Source organism: Rattus rattus, chromosome 8, assembly GCF_011064425.1.
Source record: "Rattus rattus isolate New Zealand chromosome 8, Rrattus_CSIRO_v1, whole genome shotgun sequence".
In the NCBI taxonomy this organism is placed as follows: domain Eukaryota; kingdom Metazoa; phylum Chordata; class Mammalia; order Rodentia; family Muridae; genus Rattus; species Rattus rattus.
This window is the reverse complement of record NC_046161.1, coordinates 18,400,044-18,420,918: the sequence shown is the minus strand read 5'-3', so window position 1 is coordinate 18,420,918 and position 20,875 is coordinate 18,400,044. Positions and strand designations below refer to the sequence as shown.

At 48.7% G+C, this 20,875-nt stretch overlaps 2 protein-coding genes across 2 annotated transcripts; both read right to left on the bottom strand.

The window, feature by feature from the left end:
* Positions 1-2,248: 2,248 nt before the first annotated feature.
* LOC116907205 (zinc finger protein 564-like) lies at positions 2,249-5,458 on the bottom strand. The gene is made up of 3 exons (XM_032910164.1): positions 4,544-5,458; positions 4,302-4,359; positions 2,249-3,359 (listed from the first exon to the last, which is right to left on the bottom strand). Exons 1-3 carry the CDS (start codon positions 4,731-4,733, stop codon positions 2,432-2,434), a joined length of 1,176 nt encoding a protein of 391 aa, XP_032766055.1. The 5' UTR covers positions 4,734-5,458; the 3' UTR covers positions 2,249-2,431.
* Positions 5,459-11,930: 6,472 nt separating this feature from the next.
* Positions 11,931-14,198, bottom strand: Pigy (phosphatidylinositol glycan anchor biosynthesis class Y). Its single transcript, XM_032910478.1, has 2 exons — positions 14,110-14,198; positions 11,931-13,372 (listed from the first exon to the last, which is right to left on the bottom strand). Exon 2 carries the CDS (start codon positions 13,208-13,210, stop codon positions 12,881-12,883), a length of 330 nt encoding a protein of 109 aa, XP_032766369.1. The 5' UTR covers positions 13,211-13,372; positions 14,110-14,198; the 3' UTR covers positions 11,931-12,880.
* Positions 14,199-20,875: the final 6,677 nt, after the last annotated feature.

Genomic DNA, 20,875 nt, shown 5'->3' with positions numbered 1-20,875 from the left:
AATCCCAGCACTTGGGAGGCTGAGGCAGTCGATTTCGAGTTTGATCCCATCCTGGTCTACATAGTGAGTTCAGGACAGCCAGGGCAACATAGAGATCCTGTCTCAACACCATTGCCCCTACAAAAAAAAGCCAAAAACAAGAACAAAAAAATCCCCAAAGACCTCATTAGGCTGACCTATTAAGGGTCCTACCACCTCCCAGTAGTGTCACATTAAAAACCAAACCTTTAAACGGGCTTGTAAGGGCCTTAAAATCCAGTGTAAAGCTGGGTCTATTCAGGGGTTAGAGGGCTTGCCTAGGATACCCATGACCCCAGGCTCCATCCCTATGGATGTGAGGAGGGAGATTCTAAACTCCAGAGCAATCATCAGGATTGCTGACAAAGAAGAGAAGCCTCCCTGCACCACAAGTTTCGATCAGAAGGGTCACTCCCTGATCTGGGGAAATGGCTTAGTGGCTAAAACACTTGCTGCGGAAGTATGAAAATGCAAGCTCGAATCCTCAGAGCTCACGTAAAAGCCAGGAGTGGGTATTTTCCTTAGTGACTTTCCATTTGCAGTGATAATGCACCGTGACCAAGGCGAGATATGGAGAAAGAAGTTAGTTTGGGGCTGACAAAGTGAGTCTATAATGGTGGAGCAGAGGCTCCATCCCAAAGTTTACTCTTGATTTGAAAGTTGGAGACTAGCCACACCCAGTGACACATCTCCCCCAAGATCACACTTCCTAATCTTTCCCAAACAGTTTAGCCAACTGGGGACCAAGTATTCAGATGTATGAGTCTGTAGGAGCCATTCTATTTCAACCAGCACAGTAGTGATTAATCTCCATGTTCCTACAGCTGGATGGGAGGCGTAGACCAGAATCGCCCGGAGCTCCTGGGCCAGGTAGTGTAGTGTATGGAAACAAGAGACCTGACTCAAACAGTCTTCAACAGGCCGACGCCTGGATTGCTCTCCACACCTGCACTGGCACAAACTCACACACACACACACACACACACACACACACACACACACACCACACATACCACACACACATACACACACACCACACACACACACATATACACACACACCACACACACACACACACATACACACACACCACACACATTAAAAACAACCAATTGGGGCTGGAGAGATGGCTCAGTGGTTAAGAGCACTGGCTGCTCTTCCAGAGGTCCTGAGTTCAATTCCCAGCCACCACATGGTGGCTTACAACCATCTGTAATGAGATCTGATGCCCTCTTCCGGTGTGTCTGAAGACAGCTACAGTGTACTTATATAAATAAAATAAATATATTAAAAAAAAACAAACAACCAATTGGAGCTGACCAGGTGGCTCGGCAGGTAAAGGCACTTGCCGGGCAAGTGTGACAACCTGAGTTTGGTCCCTAAAACCCATGTAAAGGAAGGACAGAGTGGACGGCAGACAGTTGTCCTCTGCCCTACACAAGCACACGATCCCCCACCCACACACCGATAAATGAAAAACGGTTCTCAAGTGTTATTCTGGAAACACAGCAGAGGCTGAGGCAGGAGGACTGCTGAATTCCAGGCCACCCTGACAGCAAGAGCTCATCACGGGAAACAAATGAGCAGGCTGACAAAATGGCTCAGCAGGTGGGGAAGGCTCTTGCTGCCGACCCTAATAACCTGAGTTGCACCCCTGAAATCCATGTAAAGCGGGGGAGAATTTATGCCAGAGTTGTCCTCTGACCTCATACGTGCCTTTTACATTCCATCCCAAAGCCTTCTCCATAGCAACCACTGCAATTTACGGTCCCTAGTACTAACTGGGGAATCATCCCATCTTTTTAGAATTACATGGATTTACATACTAAGTACAAAGCCTGCAGAGGCCAGAACAGACCTTCAAATCCTCGGGAGCTGAACTCATGGTTGTTGTGTCAGACACGGGTGCTGACAATGGAAACTTGGTTCTCTGGAAGGACAGCAAGCACTCTTAACCACTGAGCATCCCCTGCCCCCTTTACTTAGATAGGGTCTCTCTGTGTAGCTTGGGCTATCCTGGAACTCACTATGTAGACTAGGTTGGCCCTGAACTCACAGAGACTCACCTGCCTCCACTTCCCAAGTACAGAGATTAAAGACCTGTGCTATCACGCCTAACTAAAAAATCCGTCTGTGTATCTTCTGGCCCATCTCAACAAAATGTGCTGTTACTTACACACTTACACACACACACACACACACACACACACACACACACACACACACACGCAGGTTTTATTCTTTTATTTGTAAGGTTTTTCTTCCGCCTCTTCATGCTTCCACATAAAGTCTAACCCTCAACGTCTTTCCCATATTCTCTAAACAAGAGCTTCCCTTCAGGAATCCTTTTCTGTACCTGAACTAGGATGGTAAGATTTTCCCAGGATCTGTGTCCTCAAAGGGAAGGCTCTCCCTACACGACATGAGCACTTTCATGCCTTAGAACAGCACTGGGAGAGCCAAAGGCTTTCCCACAGAATTTACATTTGTAAGGCCCGACGCCTGTGTGCCTAATCATGTGTCCTTGGAGGCCTGAATTAGAAATGAAGGCCTTCCCACACCGCTGACACTCATAGGGTTTTTCTCCGGCGTGAGTCCTCTCGTGTTTGTGCACTGAGGTGGAGCAGATGAACGCTTTCCCACAGTACTTACACAGAAAGGGTCTCTCCCCCGTGTGAGTTCTCTCGTGCTTACTAAGTGCACTGGGCGAGTTAAAGACTTTTCCACACTCCTTGCACTTATAAGGTCCACCCCCAGTGTGTCTTATCGTGTGTCCTTTAAGGCCTGAGAGAGAACTGAAGGCCTTCCCGCACTCCTTACAGTTGTAGGGTTTCTCGCCAGTGTGGGTCCTTTGATGTCGTCGAACTGAGCCCCAGCAACTGAAGGCTTTTCCACACTCTTCACACTGATAGGGCCTCTCTCCTGTGTGGGTTCTTTCATGGATCCTAAGTGAGCTGGGGTAGTGCAAACCTTTCCCGCACACGTTACATTTATGAGGTCCACCTTCAGTCCGAGGTATAACGAAGTCACCGAGGCTGGTAAAAGAAAGGAAGCCTTCCCCGTGTTCCTGACACCCGTGGGGTCTGTCTTCATGGTGAGACCGGCCACTGACTTGGAAAGGGTAGTTACAGAAGGCTGTTTCACACTGCCTGCATTTGTAGTCGTGTGCTCCCTGTCCAGTGTGTGTACGCTTCCCGGATGAACAAGCCACGAAGGCTAGCCCACACACACTGCATTCACAGAGATTTACTCCAGGAGAGCGTTCCTTTTTCAGATCGTGGTCAAGAATTTGGTTGATGGTTTCTTCTTGGTCGTCACTGAGTCTCTCCACAATATGGTTGCTGTTAGAAAAAAAAATGCTTTGCTCACTATTTCACATTTACCAATATGATTCAAATGTCTATTTCTCCTCGGGGACTGGAGAGCTCTCTGGAGTTAAGAGTGTGCACTGCTCACCTTGTCAATGCTTTTGTTTTTGTTTATTTTATGTGTGTAGGTATTTTCCCTACATATGTGTCTGTACACCACTGTGTACCAGAGGACGACAAGGGGACCCTGGAACTGGAGTTACAGGTGGCTGTGAACTGCCATGCTGGGAATTGAACCCAGGTCCTCTGCAAGAATAACAAATGCTCTTAACTTCTGAGCCATCTCTCCAGCCCAAAGCATGTGTACTGCTCTTAACAAAGGACCCAAGTTCAGTTCTTAGCACCAGTGTCAGAAGGTTCACAACTACCCTTAACTCTAGCTCCGGAGGAATCTGATGCCTCTGGACTGTGTAGGCGTACATGTGTGCATGCATGCACATACATGTAAATAAATAAAACGTGAAAGTAAGTAAGCCTGCAGATAGGTGGGCTTATTTTTTTAAAACTTTATGATGAACTAAAATTCTGTGTCTGTGTGTATATGTACATGTGTGTGTGTAGCTCTCTGTATGCATGTGTACACGTGTGTACATGAGTAGGCCAGAAGTCAGTCTCACGTTCTTCCTCAGTCACTTGGCTAACCTTATTTTCTGAGGCAGGGTCTTCTGCTCTCACAAAGAACTAGCCAATGTGATCGCACTGGCTGGCCAGTAAGCCCCAGACATCTACCTAGGTCTACCTCCCCAAAGCTGGGGTGACAAGCGCATGTCCCCAACCCACCTGGCTCTTTACATAGATTCTAGGGAGCAAACACAGGTCCCCACACCTGCACAGAAGACATTTCCCACCCTGAGCTACAGAGCCGGCCCCTACCCTTCTGTCATGGGACAATCCTTTCTGTTCTCCGTGAGTTACCTTAAGATTCTGCCCTGATTTCTGTACCAGTCTTCAATATTCTGGCCCCATCTTTCCCCTGCAACACAGGGGGGAGAAGACTGAGTTATCAGAGAGAATGTAGCAGGCCCCAGGTTCGCGACCCGCTGCAAGGATGCTATGGTTATTTCCAGAGTGTTCCTTTTTCACACTTCCAATGGGCACAATGATGGGCAGGGCATGTCTGTCTCACTGGGAGAGTAAGGGGGTGATGTCATCCTTACCCATAGAGGCCAAGTTCATAAAGATTTCCCCAACCACTTCTCTGTAAAGGTTCCTCTGGGACATGTCCAGCAGAGCCCACTCCTCCTGGGTGAAGTTCACGGTCACATCCTCGAAGGTCACTGAGTCCTGAAACATCCCATACATGTTTACAAGAGGAAAAGAGATCTTATGTAGCACAGAGACCTGCATTCAGTCCATAAAGCGTTCCCATGAGGGGTCGCAGAGATGGCCCAGTGGTTAGGAGCATCTGTGAGGCTCTTCAGAAAATCTGAGCTCAGTTCCTGCCATCCACACCGGGCTGCTCACAACCACCAGCTCCAGGAGATTTACCACCCTCTCTGGTCTCCTTGCCACAGGGCAGGGCAGCGCGCAGCGTATTCTGACACTCACAGACACTTCTGTGGTCCCCACCCCTTTAGTTTACAGTGAATGGATACAGTTAACAGGCTACATCTGCCTTCTCACAAAGCACTGGCGGAAACGCAGGGACCTGCCCACTTTGACCGCTGCTTCACTCACCTCCGCTTGTTTACCCACATCCATGCCCGTGTGGAGGATGAGAGGGACTGTGCTCTGCCGCTTCCGCCTTATCACCGAGGCAGAGAGGCGGGGCTTCTCACCGAACCTGAACCTTACCAGTTCTCACCCCCCAGCACAGGGGTCAAACCGCCACACTAGGCTTTGATGGATGCTAGCGAGCCAAACTCGGGTCTCCATGCTTCCACAGCACACACTCAGCCACAGTGTCTGGCTGTTGCCCAGGCCAACCTCCAACTCACGATCTTCCTTCCAGTCCTTTTCAAGGATAGGATGACAGTTGGTGCCACCAGGTCGAACTTGTTGGAGGGTTTATCACAGTTTTTTCTCTCTCTGCCCCCCTTTAAAATTGTGCGGGATGGGCTGGCGAGATGACCTTAAGAGCGCCTGCTGCGCTGCTGGAGGTCCCAGGTTCAGTTCCCAGCGAGGCTCACAACCATCTGTAACTCCAGTTCCAGGTTCTGGTGCCCTCTTCTGGCCCCTGAGGGCAAAACACGATGCACTGACATACTTGCAGGCATATACTTACCTACACATGCAAAATAAAAGTGAGCTTTTAAACATAAGTGTACAAGGAAATCGGCAGAACGACAGAGAGCAGACAGAAGGGAGAAGCATGAGCACCTAGAGCGGAAAGCCTCCTCACAGTCCTGAGCAGCCACCACTCCGCCCACTCCCTCTTCAGCGCTGAGACCCATGCTGAAAGGAGGCACCACAAAAGTTCCTTCCAGTAGGGCTTGGCTCATACTGAAAACGGTCAACAGCTATGTTCTGCCCAACTTGTTTGTTTGTTTCTTTGTTTGTTTGTTATTGGTGTGCACAGGCTGCAGAGGGTGTGGAGATCAGGGCTCCAGCGGTCCTCCATTCCACCTTGCAGCAGTGGCATGCCTGGAGGCTGGGGTGGAGGAAGGCAGCGCAGGACCACCGAGTCTCACGCGTTACTTATTCATTCATTTTTACGGGCACAGGTGTTTTGTCTGCACGCGTGTCTGAAGGAGCTGGGTCCCCAGGCTGCGTATTTACAGAGAGTTGAGAACAGTCATGTGAATGCTGGAAATCAAACCTGGGTCCTCAATCGCTTAGCCATCTCTCCAGCCCTTTGCTTCCCTTTTTAATGAAATGCATACCTTTCTTGGTTTTAGGGAAAGATGACTGTCATTTTTCAATCTTTATTTTTTTTAAGATTTTTTTATTTATTTATTATATATAAGTATACTGTAGCTGTCTTCAGATACACCAGAAGAGGGCATCGGATCTCTTTACAGATGGTTGTGAGCCACCATGTGGTTGCTGGGAATTGAACTCAGGACCTCTGGAAGAGCAGTCGGGTGCTCTTAACCTTTATTGATTAAGTACTTGCTTTTTCTGAAAAACTGTGACTCAAATAAATGAATAAAGTCCTTAAAGGTGACACCCCACAGGGAAAGGGAGGACTTAGGAGTTATATACCTCAAGGGCAGCTGACCCAGAAAAAGTTTGCGGAAAAAAGAACTTTAATCTCAATGTCTGTGACCAGGGAAGACACCGAGAGGGCAGGTCTATGCATCCTAGAGAACACAGTTCCAAAAGACTTCGTGCAGACAGCCAACAAAGCCGAATTTAGGCTTTGTCGGAGCCATTCAGCCAAACTTGCTATCCTCCTCTAATCACAGCAATAGGGAAATGAGACAGGAGTATTAACACACACACACACACACACACACACACACACACACACACACACACACACACAGAGGAGATACAGTTCAATAATAAGGCTCAAAGCCCTGGGTCCTATCCTCTATACTGCAAAAATCAGTCAACCAGCCAAACCAACCTTGCCCTAAAGAAAACTTGTAATTAAAATAACGTGTGTATTTAGAATGTAGAAAGGTCACCAGCTACGATTGCACAGATCTGTAATCGAAATATTTGGGATTTGGGAGGTGAAGGTGAGAGGATGAGGAGTTAAATGTAGCAGACAGTACTGACCAGCATGCAGGAAGCCCTGGATTCCGTCCCCCGGTGCTGCTTAAACCCAGGCTAGACTATTCTAGAAACCCTGTTGAGAAAGTGAGAAGAGAAGGCGGGGGGGGGGAGAGGGGACAGACGAGATGGGGTGGGGGGTTGGGGGGAAAGACAGTGACCTGGAGAGGAGGAGCTGCTACTGGAGATGTGGAAAGGGGGAACCGGAAACGAAGGCCTTCATTGGCAGCTGAGTTTGAAAAGTTCCACTGGAATAGGGTGGCTAATTTGAGACCTCCAGTAAACAGAGACAACACTGGGGAAGTCAGCCCCACTTAGAGAGCAGGGACGGGCTGGGGGCCCTCAGGCCGCAGGCAGCTCTCCCGCACTCAGCACAGCGGAATCTCGCTGCCGCCCCGCCCACCCCACGGCGGTGCTGAGAGCAGAGCCGGAGCCGGGCGGAGCCAAACCGAAGCGGAGCCGAGCCAGTGGCAGATTCGGGAGCAGACTCCCGAGTGACACAGCGTCACGCAGCCGTCGTTTCCAGACCCGGCTGCACTCACCATCGCGTCCTGCGGGAGGTCCTAGGGAAGCCCCCCTCCCGATTCCCGGTTCCCTGCAGATCACAGCAGGACCCGGCCGGAGGCAGAGAGCCGAAGTGACAACTACCGAGACAGACCGGACCACCCAAGCCTCCGGAGTCTGAGTCTCAGTCTCTTTGGTGGCTTTGCGTGGCGGCGTCCCGCCCCTGCTAGCGGCGCGTTTCATTGGACAGTTACTTCGGTCCCGCCCCTTCCCCCTGAGAGGCCAAGGGGGAAAAACTGGGGGATAAATTTGCACAAGCTGCAGCCAGGACAACGGTTCTCTTCAACCTGTGGATCGCAACCCCTTTGGGGGATTGGGGTGTGTGTGTGTGTGTGGTGTCGAAAGACCCTGTTGTTAGAAGGGTCGTTTTAAGAACATCAGAAGACACAGGGTTTTATTTTGTTGTTTTAAGACGGAGTTTCTCTGTGTGGCCCTGGCTGTCCTGGAACTCACTCTGTAGCAGAGGCTGGCCTCTAACTCAGAGATCCACCTGCCTCTGCTGGGATTAAAGGAATGTGCCACTGTCACCAAACTAGAACAGATATTTACATTACAATTCATAACATAGTTATGAAGTAGCAATGAAAATAATTTATGGTCGTGGGTTACATAACATAAGGAATCGTATTTAAGGGTCGCAGCATTAGGAAGGTTGAGAACCACTGCTCTAGAATCTCAAGTCGACTGGGGTTACTAAGGAAAAACATAAAGGCCTTTTCTTATTTTTTTCTTTTTTTAGATAGGTTCTCCTGTAACCCAGACTGGCCTCGAATAAGTTCTGTAACCAAGGATGAAGTTGAACTCCTTGATCCTTCTGTCTCTTGAATGTTGGGATTACAGGTATATGCTATCATACCCAGCCGGGTTTATGATGTGTTGGGGCTGTTTCCGAGGGCCTTCTTCTGGTAGCCAAACACACTACCAAAAAAGCTAAACCCCCAGTTCCCTCCCCATTTGTCTCTCCCTTTTTAGTAAAAGGACTGGCTCTATAGGGTCTATCATTAGCTTCCAACTGCCACTGAGTGCTAGACTTTCATCCCTGGGTCACCTAAGGAGTGTGGTCCTACAGCCTTGCTGTAGATGGATCGCGGTGGTGTTAATAGATCACCTGTGTTGTCGTCCAGGAACTCTGAGCTTGCTTTTGTTCATCTCAAACTAGCTAAAAATTTTAGATCAGGATCGATGGAGAGGACATGAAAGTGAGAGCCCGACGTCCACAGAACAATGAAGGGCGACAGTCAGGAGCTTGGGGTTTCTATAGGACAGCAAAGGGAAGTTTTGGGGGTGGACGATCCCATCTGCAGACCTGTTTCCTTGCAGTCTCGAAGTTGTAAATACAGAGGGATGCCGGTGTGTGCCCAGCTCCTGTGTGTACATGTTATCAGCATGTGAACTTCCCTCAAGTTTCTCAGCTCACCTGAGGCTTCTAGGTCAATAACTCTTCAGAAAACACCGACTTTCCATTACTTAGGGCCTGCAAAAGTGTCTGATGGAAACCGGAGATGTAGCTCAGTTAACAGAGTCCTTCTTTACCTAGAATTCAAAAATCCCTGGGTCCAGTCCCCAGCAGAGTTATTAAAAAATAAAAAGGCCCAGTGTGACAGTGCACTCCTTTACTCCCAGCCTTCCAGAGGCGGAGGCAGGTAAATCTCAGAGTTTGAGGCTAGACCTGTTTGTATAACATGCTCCAGGACAGCCAGGGCTACACAGTCTATGTTTCAGATAAATAAAATGAGTTTAAATTATTGCTGGAAGGGAAATGTGCACTATGGTGTGACATACTGTTTTAAAAAATGGATTTGGGGTTCTGCCTGCATGTATGTCTGTGTACTGCATGCATGCCAGGTGGAGGCCACAAGAGGGCGTTGGATCCGCTGAGACAAGGGTTTCAGATGGTTGGGGACTACTGTGTGGGTGCTGAAGAAAATCCAGTGCTCTTTCCAGCAGCGCTCTCTGCAGCCCCCAGGGGACAACTTCCAGGAGCCAGTTCTCTGCTTCCACCATGGGATGCCAGGTCATCAGGGTTGTGTGTAGCCAGCGCTCTTACGCTGGTGAACCATCTCACCAGGCCTGATGGCTAAGCTTCTGAGACTAGAAATATAAAATTCCACCCTCTCCACACTCCACATCACTTTTCCCAGGGGTGGTCTGACCTCAGATGCCTTCTCACCTCACACTGCTTCTTTATCCCGTAAGTACCTCTAAGCCTTACCCCTGGGAAGGCCAATTGAAGACTTGGATCTCCCATCCCATAGCTGACTTGTAAAATCTAGAATGTTATCCCCAAAGGAGGCCACAGATGTTTAGAGTTCATTTGCTACTGATGTATTTTTACTGAAGTCCTGGCTGACAACACACATACACACACACACACACACACACACTCACTCATCACAGGCCTACAACCACTCTCACAGTGAGCCATTCTCATCTCTGCTGTAGAGCAGAGGTGTGCTTCACTGTTCTTCAAACAGTTGCAGAAAAGGCCCTTCAGCCTGTCCAGAGTGGGAAGGGAAGAGCTGGGCCTCTGGGGTCTGGCTGAGGATGTAAGACTGCTTCCTGTACTGTTGGAAGACTCAAAAGCAAAGAGCTATGGGGGAACAAGGGCAGACCAGACACTGGCACACCACAGATCCTTCTGTCCGTGACCTTGAGCCTCCACACAATCTGGGAAGGGGTGGTGCTGTAACTAGGGCATGCTGCTCTAGGGTAAGCACAGAGGTGGTGACGGCCATCTCCATGGCCCTTTTCCCAGCCAGAACTTCTGGTTCCCCTAAGCCAACAATAATAGATTTTTTTATGTTTGTCTGTAACAGTACCTGGGTATGTGTACAAGTGCAGTTGTCCGAGGATATCAGAGAGGGCATTGAGTTACAGGCAATAGTGAGCCACCATACACAGGCACTGGAAACCACACTGTCACCCAGAAAGAGGGAACCTCAAGGAACTGCTTAATTGCTTAATCGGTTGGCCTGTGGATATGTCTATGACACAATTTCTTTATTTCTGATACAGGAGGGCCCAGCCCACTGTGGGTGGTGCCACCCCTACGCAGGCAGTCTGAACAGTAGCTGAATGTGAGCTGGGGAGCAAGCCGTCGATGGTCTCTGCTTCAATTCCTGCCTCCAGGTTCCCACCTTGAGCTCCTGCCCTGACTTCCCCCATTGATGAACTACAACTTAAAAGTGGAAGTCAAACAAACCTTTCCTCCCCTAAGTTGCTTGTGGTTGTTTTACCACAGCAACAGAAAGCAACCCAGGAGCTGGAGCAATGACTTGGAAGAGCTCTTGTTGTTCTTGACAAGGGTCCAGGTTCAGTTCCCAGCACCCACACGGTGGCTCACATAACTCCTTAACTCAAGTTCCAGAGGATCCAATACCGGCTTCTAACCTCCGTGTGCATCTCAAGCAGAGGGCTCATTTATACAAGCAAGTAAACCACTCATGATCTAAAAAAAATCACTTCTTAAAAGTAGGACACTCTTAATCTCTGAGCCATCACTCCAGCCCCGACTTCTTTAATCCTGTTTCCAGGGTGTCTGGGACCTCCCCAGAGGAAGAATGTCACAGCCCCTGGGCCACAGGGTCCAATGTACTCAAGGATTTCCAGACTCTGTCCAATGCAGGCATCAAGAACTGGCAATGGTCACACCCAACACTTCCATCTCTGGCTTACCTTCAAGCAAGGATGGACGGCTTTCAGCCAAAGAAAACACGTTCTCTTTTTTGAAGACTTTGTTTATTTTTAGGGGTGTGTGTTAAAAACCTGAGTACAGTGCTTTTGGAGGCAGAGTCTCTGAACTTAGAGGTACAGGGAGTGGTAAGGAGTCAGAGGAGGGGTTGGGGATTTAGCTCAGTGGTAGGCGCTTGCCTAGGAGCGCAAGGCCCTGGGTTCGGTCCCAGCTCCAAAAAAAAACAAAAAAAAACAAAAAAAAAAAAAAGAAGAGCCCCCATAGGCTCATGTATCTGCATGCCTGATCTATAGCTCTGCTTTGAGTGAAATTTCCTTGCAACTTTGAAAATCTGTCTATGGGCCTTTATTCCTTGAATAAGAATCCAAGAACCAGAAAACACCAACACTGACCTTGCTCACCTGACACTGAAAAAATGATGGTAGGGGCTGGAGAGATGGCTCAGCAGTTAAGAGCACTGGCTGCTCTTCTAGAGGTCCTGAGTTCAATTCCCAGCAACCACATGGTGGCTCACAACTGTCTGTAATGGGAGCCAATGCCCTCTTCTGGTGTGTCTGAAGACAGCTAGAGTGTACTCATATACATAAATGTAAAAGAAAAAAATGAAGGTAAGTTTATAGTCACATTTCTTCCCTCTTTAAAATAAATTTATTAATGTGTGTGAATGAATAGACATGTCACAGGTGTGCAGGTACCCAGAGTCCAGCAGAGGGAGTCAGAGCCTCTGGAACTGGAAATACAGGCAGTTGTGAGCCACCAACCTACGGACCACTCAGCTCCTCAGAGGAGTCATCCCCGAGCACTGGATTTTCTTCAGCACCCACACAGTAGTTCCCAACCATCTGAAACCCTTGTCTCAGCAGACCCAACACCTCACCACTGACCTTGAAGCTGAAACAAAATCCCAAATTACTATTTTTACAGTCTCGTGCTGGCCCAAACTCAAGAGATCCACCTCTGTCTCCCGAGTGCTGGGATTAAAGGTGAGTGCCACCACTGCTCGGCTTCCAAATGACGAACTTTTAAATGAATGGACTCAAAACCACAACAACAACACAGTCCTCAGGGTGGTTAGCTGGCAGAGTGCCGACTTAGCGTTCACGACCTGGGTTCCGACAGACCACATAAACGCATGTGGCAGTGCTTGCCTATAACTTCAGCACTCAGGAGGTAGAGACAGGAAGGTAAGGAGGTCAAGGTCTGCCTCTCACAGTTTGAGGTTAGCCAGAACTAAGGGAAGGGAGGAAACAGGCGGGTGGAGAGATGGCTCAGGGGTTAAGGACATGAACTTGCTTGCCCTTGCAGAGGATCTGAGTAAAGCTCCGGCAGTCTTACAATTGCTCGTACCTCCAACCCTCGTGTGGCCTCTTTGGGGACCCACACTCATATCCACATAATTAAGAATAAATCTTAGAAAAACAGTCTTCGGATGAAGACCGGTCATGTTCCTCTCCCTCAGGACATATTTATTGTAAGTGTTTTTCAGCTACAGCACTAAGAGGAGAATCTGCAACACCTGAGGGCAGAACCCGACAACCAGGAGCCTCTTGCCCCGTGCACAAGCGGGGCCTCAGCTACCCTAGTTATGTCTGAAGAGCTTCAGGCCCATCCAAGTCCACAGGTGGAAGAACACGTACACCGGCACAGTGACCGGCAGAAGCAAACTGTAGAAGCACAGGCTGCTGGCGCTGGTACAGCCCTCTGGGAAGTTTTCTTCCACAGAGGCGGAGTAGAACAGGCCTGCCAGGGAGATGAGGGGGATGAGGACAGTCAGGGTGGGCAGAGACAGGATCATCCTCCTCCCTTCTGAAGGTATACAGTTCAAGAAAACTCGGGTTGTTTTCAAAGTTATGTTCTTGTGCTGGTGCACTCCTGTCTTATCTTCCCTTTCTCTGGACTCCTCTTTCATCCAGGCATGCTTCCCAAGGGCACACAAAAACTTCAGCGGTCCCAGGCCGAGGGTGACGGCTCCTCAGCCTCGTTCTGATCCAATCCACCACCACACGAAGCAGTTACCAGCGACTGCAGACAACACACGTGTCCCTCGCAGCGCTGGCTAAAGGATTCCTTACTGTATGAGAAAAGTGCAAGATGACAAGATGAGGGGAAGGGAAAGGAAAAGAAGGGGAAACAGCCTGTACAGTACTGAGCAGGTTAAAGGCAGGAGGATTGCTGTAACCTGCAGTCTGGCCTCGAATATTGGGATCCCCTTGCATCAGTCTTCCCAAGCCACCACGCCCGACTAGAAAACAAACCTTCAAAACACTCAAGTGTCATCCATTTCTTTGGGAACTAAGAAATTCGAAAAGCAGAATGAAGGACAGGTGGACTGATAGTGTTTTCTCGAACCGAGGAAGCGGAATGAGACCTACAAATCCAGATTCACTTCAGACACCTGAGTGGAGGCTTCCCGTAAGACGAGGACCGGCTGGGGACCAGCACCGGAACCCGGAGCCTCGTCACGAGCCGCCCGTCGTCAATGCACAGAGTGAAGACAGCGCCAGCCCTGGGCCCAGTCGCCTCGGGGACGCGAAGGGGCACCCGGGTCCCGCTGCAGCCTCTGGCTGACCGAGTAGCGATGGCCGGGTCGGAAAGAACCGAGCCAAGCCGGAGAGAACCGAGCCTAGCCGGAGAGAACCGGACCAAGCCGAACAGGGCAGAGAAGAACCCGGCCGAACCGAAAGTGAACCAGCCAGCCAAGCGGAACCGGAGGCGTCCGTGGCGCAGACGCCTTGCTAGCGCGAGTCCTGTCCCAGCCGGTTCCAACAGCTCCTCCGCCCGTATCGGATCTCGAGACCCTGAACTCACCATTCACTGGCCTGTAAATGTCCGGGTCCCGGCTGCGCCTGGCTGTGACCGTCACCGCTCCACCAGGGCGGAGCACCCGGGCCAGCCGCCCAATCAAATCCCTGAGGGGGCGGGGTAAGAAACCCAGATCCCGCGAGGGAGCCGATCCGCGCGTGCTCATTGGACAGCGCACCACGCCTTCGCTCCGGCGCTCAGGCTCCGCCCCCGTGGTCTTGAGTGACCGGTGAAGCCAGAGGGGCGCTGAGAGGACCCTGATTGATAAGGACCTCCCTGCCCCGGACCCCACGGCCTCCGGCTGGGCGTCCTGTGTGCCAGGACTGCTGGACGTTGGAGAGGAACGTATTTGCCGCAGAGTGTGTTCACGGCGTTCCAGAGCAGACCGGTGTCTTTCTGCGCTGAAAAGCTTTCCCCATTTCTAACTGATAAACTTGAAGCCTGAATCACACTTGGTCGCAGCCACCATCACCCAGCCTCTGAAGCAGCGGGGAACGAGTCCGATCCGTCGTTTTACGTTTGAATTGGTGAATATCAAAATAGTAGTTTGGGCCGATGAGAGGGCTCAGCGAGTACGGGCGTTTCCTGCCAAGCCTTAGTAACTGAGTTCGATCCTCTCCCCCCGCCACGGTGGAGAACCTATTTTCTTCTCGCATTGTCCTCTGACCTCCACGCATGTACTGCAGCACACCCGCGTGTAGTCCTGCAAAAAGTGTAAAATGCAATTTTAAGAGAGAATGTAGCCAGGCATGGGAGCATAAACTCCTAATCCCAGCACTCAGTAGGCAAAAGCTGGAGGATTTCTGTGAGTTCGAGGTCAGCCTGGTCTACATACACCCAGGTCATCGCGACTACATAGTAAGACGGGGTGGGTGGGTGCGTGTGTGTTGGGGGACGGGTAGTAAATACTGTGCACAGCCACCGCTTTGCCTAGTAAGACAGTGTTGTCTCTATCCCAGCGTAAAGAAAAATGAGGCTGAGCTAGGATTCTATGCAGTACCACACAGGGACCGCCATCCCTTAATCTTCCAGCAAACTAAAAGATCAGAAAGTTTTTCTTCGCACAGTTAAGTAGTGGTATCGATTCCATGCAGTTTTTAGTGCAACCACAAGGTGGCAGAAAAGAGCTGAGGACAAAGCCATCCTATGGTTTACACAGAGCAGATATGAACATTTTTTAAATTAAATTTTTAAAAATCGAAACAAAAAGTATCAAGATGGTTCAAGTGGTAAAGACACTCACTGCACAAGCCTGTGGAGGGACCAGTATTGGCACAAGACACCCAAGACCGAGTTCTGAGCACAGAGATTTGCCCCAAAGGACAAAGGGCAGGGAAAGAATCAAAGACTGGATTTAAAGGATTGGGGCGGGGGCGGGGGCGGGGGCGGGGGCGGGGGCGGGGGCGGGGATGCACAACAGAGAGGATGGTGACAACACAACAAAGGCCTGGATAGAGAGGAGATCGATGTAGCACATAGGAAAGTGGTGGTTTGAAATTGTAAAGGGTAAACCCCATGTTAGGACTAGGTATTTAATTTTAATTGGAATGTTACATAGGGCAGCCAAAGGGAACCTTAGTTTGCTGGATCCAATACTCTGACAGCCGGACCTTGGAAGAGGATGTGGTCAGATAAGGGAACAAACCTTGAGAGCTAGCGTGAGGAATACAACATAGTGGTTTTTAGCAGAGGGAATGAGAGAGAAGGGCAAGGCCTACCAGACTATGTTTGCCATGCCGAGATGGCTAGAGTGCCTCAGCCTGACTCCTCCAAGCTGCCCTCTGCATGGGGAGAAACCTATTTAAATAAACAGATTTAAATCGACAGACGCTGCTGCACTAAGGATCAGAGACCTTGGTGCTTGTGCGACAGGCTTTTCCTGTGCACACACCACACACACACACACACACACACACACATTTGCTCACTCCAGAGAGTGGTCCCACTGCAAATCAAAGTACGGACTGCACCAGTGTGGTGAACCAGTGAGTGTGGCCGGGGTTACTTACAGAAATATGAGTGACGGGTTATGTACAGGTGTAGAAATGACTCAAAAACAACTGTGGTAGGATGAAGTGCCTAGGGTGGGGTGGCTTTGGTGGGCCATGCCAAGGGCTGCCACTGAGAAATGACGCCACACAACAGACCTAATGTAAGAGGGTCATTGGGGGAGGGAGGAGAGTGCAGGGCCTTCTTGGAGTGGGGACATCAGGGAGACAGAGAGAGAGGGGCAAAGGAGAAGGAGAGAGATCTGTGGTGGCTATGGGCTTTCATATGCCTTACATGGGGGTAATGTACGCTGCCTCTGGGTCCCTGAGGGCAGGCTGGTGGAAAGTCCTGGTTGCTAACAAACTGTCATCAAAGCCCACCCCTGCATGGGGTCTGTGATGGTTTGTATATACTTGGCCCAGAGAGTGGCACTATCAGGAAGTGTGGACTTGTTAGGGGAGGTGTGTTAAGACCCTCATCCTAGCTTCCTAGAAGCCAGTCTTCTAGCAGCCTTCAGATCAGATGAAAATATAGAACTCTTAGCTCCTCCAGCCCCATGTCTGCCTGGACGCTGCCAGGCTCCTGCCTTGATGATAATGGACTGAACCTCTGAACCTGTAAGCCAGCCCCAATTGAATGTCATGCTTATAAGAGTGGCCTCGGTCATGGTATCTGTTCATAGAGATGAAACCCCTAACTAAGACAGTATCACAAAAGCTTGGAAGGTTGAGTACAGCTGTAAGCAGCTCAGCAAGTTGGAGAGAGTCCTTTTCAGGTGCCTCAGCTGCTCTCTGCTTCTTCTAGGCAGCTGGGCTTGTCTGAGAGATGCACTCATTCACACATACACACATTCACTTGGGAAGGGAGGGGCCTAGTAAATCTGATCAGTTTCAGGGACTTCCTGAAGCTCTTTTGAGTTATTTATTTTTCATCTTATGAGCTTTTCTGCCAGGTGGGATGTCTCATTCTAGTGGGAAACAGCAGCAATCAGTTCTGACATCGTCTGAAAACGCGGTTGGTGGTGCTTGTTACTTTTCTGTTTTACTTTCAATTTTCCCCTACTGGCTTGTCCATTAGGTCTATTTCCTGCATGCTTATACTTATACTTAGTTGTTTTTTGGTCTGCCCTTCTTTATTCTAAAAGTTAGGAGAAGTCAACTCAGAGCTTTGGAGAACCATCTGGCCTAATTTTTTTTGAGGCAAGAGCAAAGATTACATCTTAAAAGCAGGTGCTAAGTCCATGAAACAGCTGAGAGTCCAGAAGCTCCCAGTCAAGTGCAAGAGCACTTGCTATGGCTTTTTCAAAAATAGGGGCTGGAGAGATGGCTCAGCAGTTTAGAGCACTGGCTGCTCTTCCAGAGGTCCTGAATTCAATTCCCAGCAACCACATGGTGGCTCACAACCATCTGTAATGGGATCTGATGCCCTCTTCTGGTGTGTCTGAAGACAGCTACAGTATACTCATATACATAAAAGAAAATAATAAATCTTTAAAAAAATATTTTTATGGGATTAGAGAGATGGCTCAGCCATTAAGAGAATTGGCTATTTTTTCCTAAGGACCAGAGTTCAAATCCCAGCACCCACTGTTGGGAACAAGCAAAAGAAACTTATTAAAAGTACTACCATTTCGTTTTCAGATTCCATTTAATCATAGGGAGAGACCGAATTCAAGGTCCCAGGCCCTAAGGGAGCTGGGGACTTCCCTATTGCTGACTAGCTTCTGTTGTAAACAGTTGTCTGAGTCCAGACATCTCAGGGTCCACTTCTCTGTCTTGCTGGCAGGGTCACACAAGTTCATGTTCCCAGTCCTACGAACGAACACCTATCCCACTTCTCCAAATGTTTTAATTGCCTGTTAACCAGTAAAGGATATAGAAAGTACTGTTATCTGAACCAAGGTGCATAAGTTATAAAAACATATGACCAACTGCCTTTTGTGCCCTAATTAACTGCACGTCGCTGACCTGCTCCTTTGTCCCCTTGCCGCTCTGAGCTCCGCACCTAATGTCTAGTAGAACGAATTAGGACCTTGAAGCCAGGAGCCCTGGATAAGGCCCAGTCTCCCTTGCTTAACCCATAATGTCAAAGCCCAATTGGCTAACACTGCAGCTCCTCCCAGCTCCCCTTGCTTTGGGTTCCCATCCTTTAAAGCTGTTGTACAATCTTCCTTCTGAGACTCAGTTCAGATCCTGAACTGGCTGCCTCCCTGCACGCTCAGAAAAATAAAGCTTTCAGCTTCAAGCTTCTGTCTCTAAAGTGAGTTTTCTTGGCTTCCACCCCAAACCCAACACCACATAGTGGCTCACAACCACCTGTAACTCAAGTTCCAAGGCCATGTATTGCCCTCTTCTGGCCTCTGTGGGCACTGCACACACAGTACACAGACACGAGCAGGCCAAATGCCCATATACGTAAGCAATCCTATAAAATACATCGTGTTACATCGGTTTATTTGTGTGTGGACACACATGCTTCTGTGCCACACTGAGCATGGGCAGGTCAGAGGACAATGTATGGGAGCCATTTTTCTCCTTTCTTCACGTGGGTCCCGGGAATTAAACAGGCCATTAAACTGGGAGTGAGTTCCTTTGCTCCTTAACCCTCTTACCAGCTCCAGTTCTGATTCTTTCCTTCTGATGTTCAGAGAATTGGATCTGAGACTCTGCTTCCTGGTGCAGATCCAGATTAGGTCTTTCCTGTGTTATGGGGTCTGCTTAGATCCAACACCACTCAAACACCAGGTCCATGCAGATGACAACATTTATTTTAATTAAGCCGCTACTGAGCAACCAGGGCCAGAGATCAGACCGGTGAGCTGGACTGCGACGCTGAAGGGATGTTGTACAGCTTAAAGGTGAAACCATAAAGCCAGGGGGAGCAAGGTGGGTTGAGCAAAGGAGTTTCCACCAATCAGGATAGGAGTTGGATCCCAGGCCTGGGAACATGAACTTAATTTGACTCTGCTAGCAAGATGGAGAAGTTGTCCTTGAGATACCTGAACCCAGACAACTGTTTCCTTATAAGCTATCTGAAGGCGTGAGAGGACATGTGATATTTTGCTGGAGTGGACACTAAGAGGGTGTGTGATGTCTGGAAAAGTATAAGTAGAACCCAGCAGACAGTGAAAGGACACACTTGCATTGCTGCTGGCTTCACTGGTGTTTCCTGGTCTACACGTCATAGAACTGTGCCAAAGAACGTCTCACAGTATTCTAACTGATTCTTGCCACTTCTGTTGACTGACGCCTACTCAGCAGAGCCTGGCAGTTTCTGCTGGATTGAGCTGCTGCTACTGAATTGTGTTTGGTGTTTGCTATTGGACTGAACTGCTGGTATCCTGACAATGAAGAGTGGAATCACCCAAAGAATGCACTACTTCTAGACGGGTCCACAGCCCTCTTTTCTTATAAACCTTTCCCCACTCCTCTGGTTGGTGGGCTAGAAGGGAGGTTGAAGTGTTCAAGAACCCTAAATAAAGTAGGTTTAGGAAAATCTAAGCCTACAGTGGGTGGCTTCAGTACCCGACTGCCTCCAACAGACAGGCCACCCAAACAAAAGGTAAAGAGAAAAATGCTGGAGTTAAACTTCCTTCTCAGCAGCCCCTGGAACTTTCTCCGAACTTGACCACACACTTGGACACAAAGCAAGTCTCAGCAGACACAAGATAAGTGAAATAACCCATGCACCCTATCTTATCACCATGGATTAAGGCAGTATGTCAACAACAGAATGTTGTTCTTGGAAACTGAACAACTGTCTACTGAATGAAGATGAATCAAAATAGAAATCGTGAAAGAAATTAAAATCTTTTTAGAATTGGATGAAAATGAAAATGCAACATACTAAAACCCTATTATAAAATCTAATAATATTAGAGATGAAAAGAGTTACAAAAAATACCCAACAAAATCCAGAGAATCTTAACATATTTTTTAAAAAATCTATATTCTACCAAACTGGAAATTCCTAAAAGAAATGGATTCATTTATCTGTGTGTGTGTGTGTGTGTGTGTGTGTGTGTGTGTGTCCCACCAAAGTTAAATGAAGATCAGAGAAGCAATTTACACAGACCCATAGTGAAATAAAAGTAGTAAAGAAAGCCCAGGCCCAGTGGGATTTAGCTCAGTGGTAGGCGCTTGCCTAGGAAGCGCAAGGCCCTGGGTTGGGTCCCCAGCTCCAAAAAAAGAACCAAAAAAAAAAAAAAAAAAAGCCCAGGCCCAGATGGATTCAGCACAGAACCAGACCTTCAAAGAACACCAATACTGCTCAAATTACTCCACAAAATAGAAACCGAAGGAATGTTTTCTAATTCTTTTTAGGAGGATACTATTACACTGATCCCAAAACCACACAAAGACACAGCAACAGCAACAAAAGATAAAATTACAGGCCAAATATCCCTTATGAACATAGATGCAATAGTTCTCAGTAAAATTCTTGCAAACCAAGTCCAAGAACGGATAGAAAAATCATCCACCATGCTTAAGTAGGCTTGATCCCAGCAATGCAGGGATGACTCAACACACATAAACCAATGAATGTATTCTACCACATAAACAGACTGAACCCGCAAAAACCACATGATCACCTTACTAGCTGCAGAAAATAGATCTTTGACGAAGTCCAACACCCCTTCATAATAAAAGTCCTGAAGTGACTAAAGATACAAGGCATATACTTCAACATAATTAAGGCTGTTTACAGCAAGCCATTATCAATCTACGCTCAAAGCATTTCCACTAAAACCAGGAACAGTGCAAGGATGTCCACTGTCTCCATA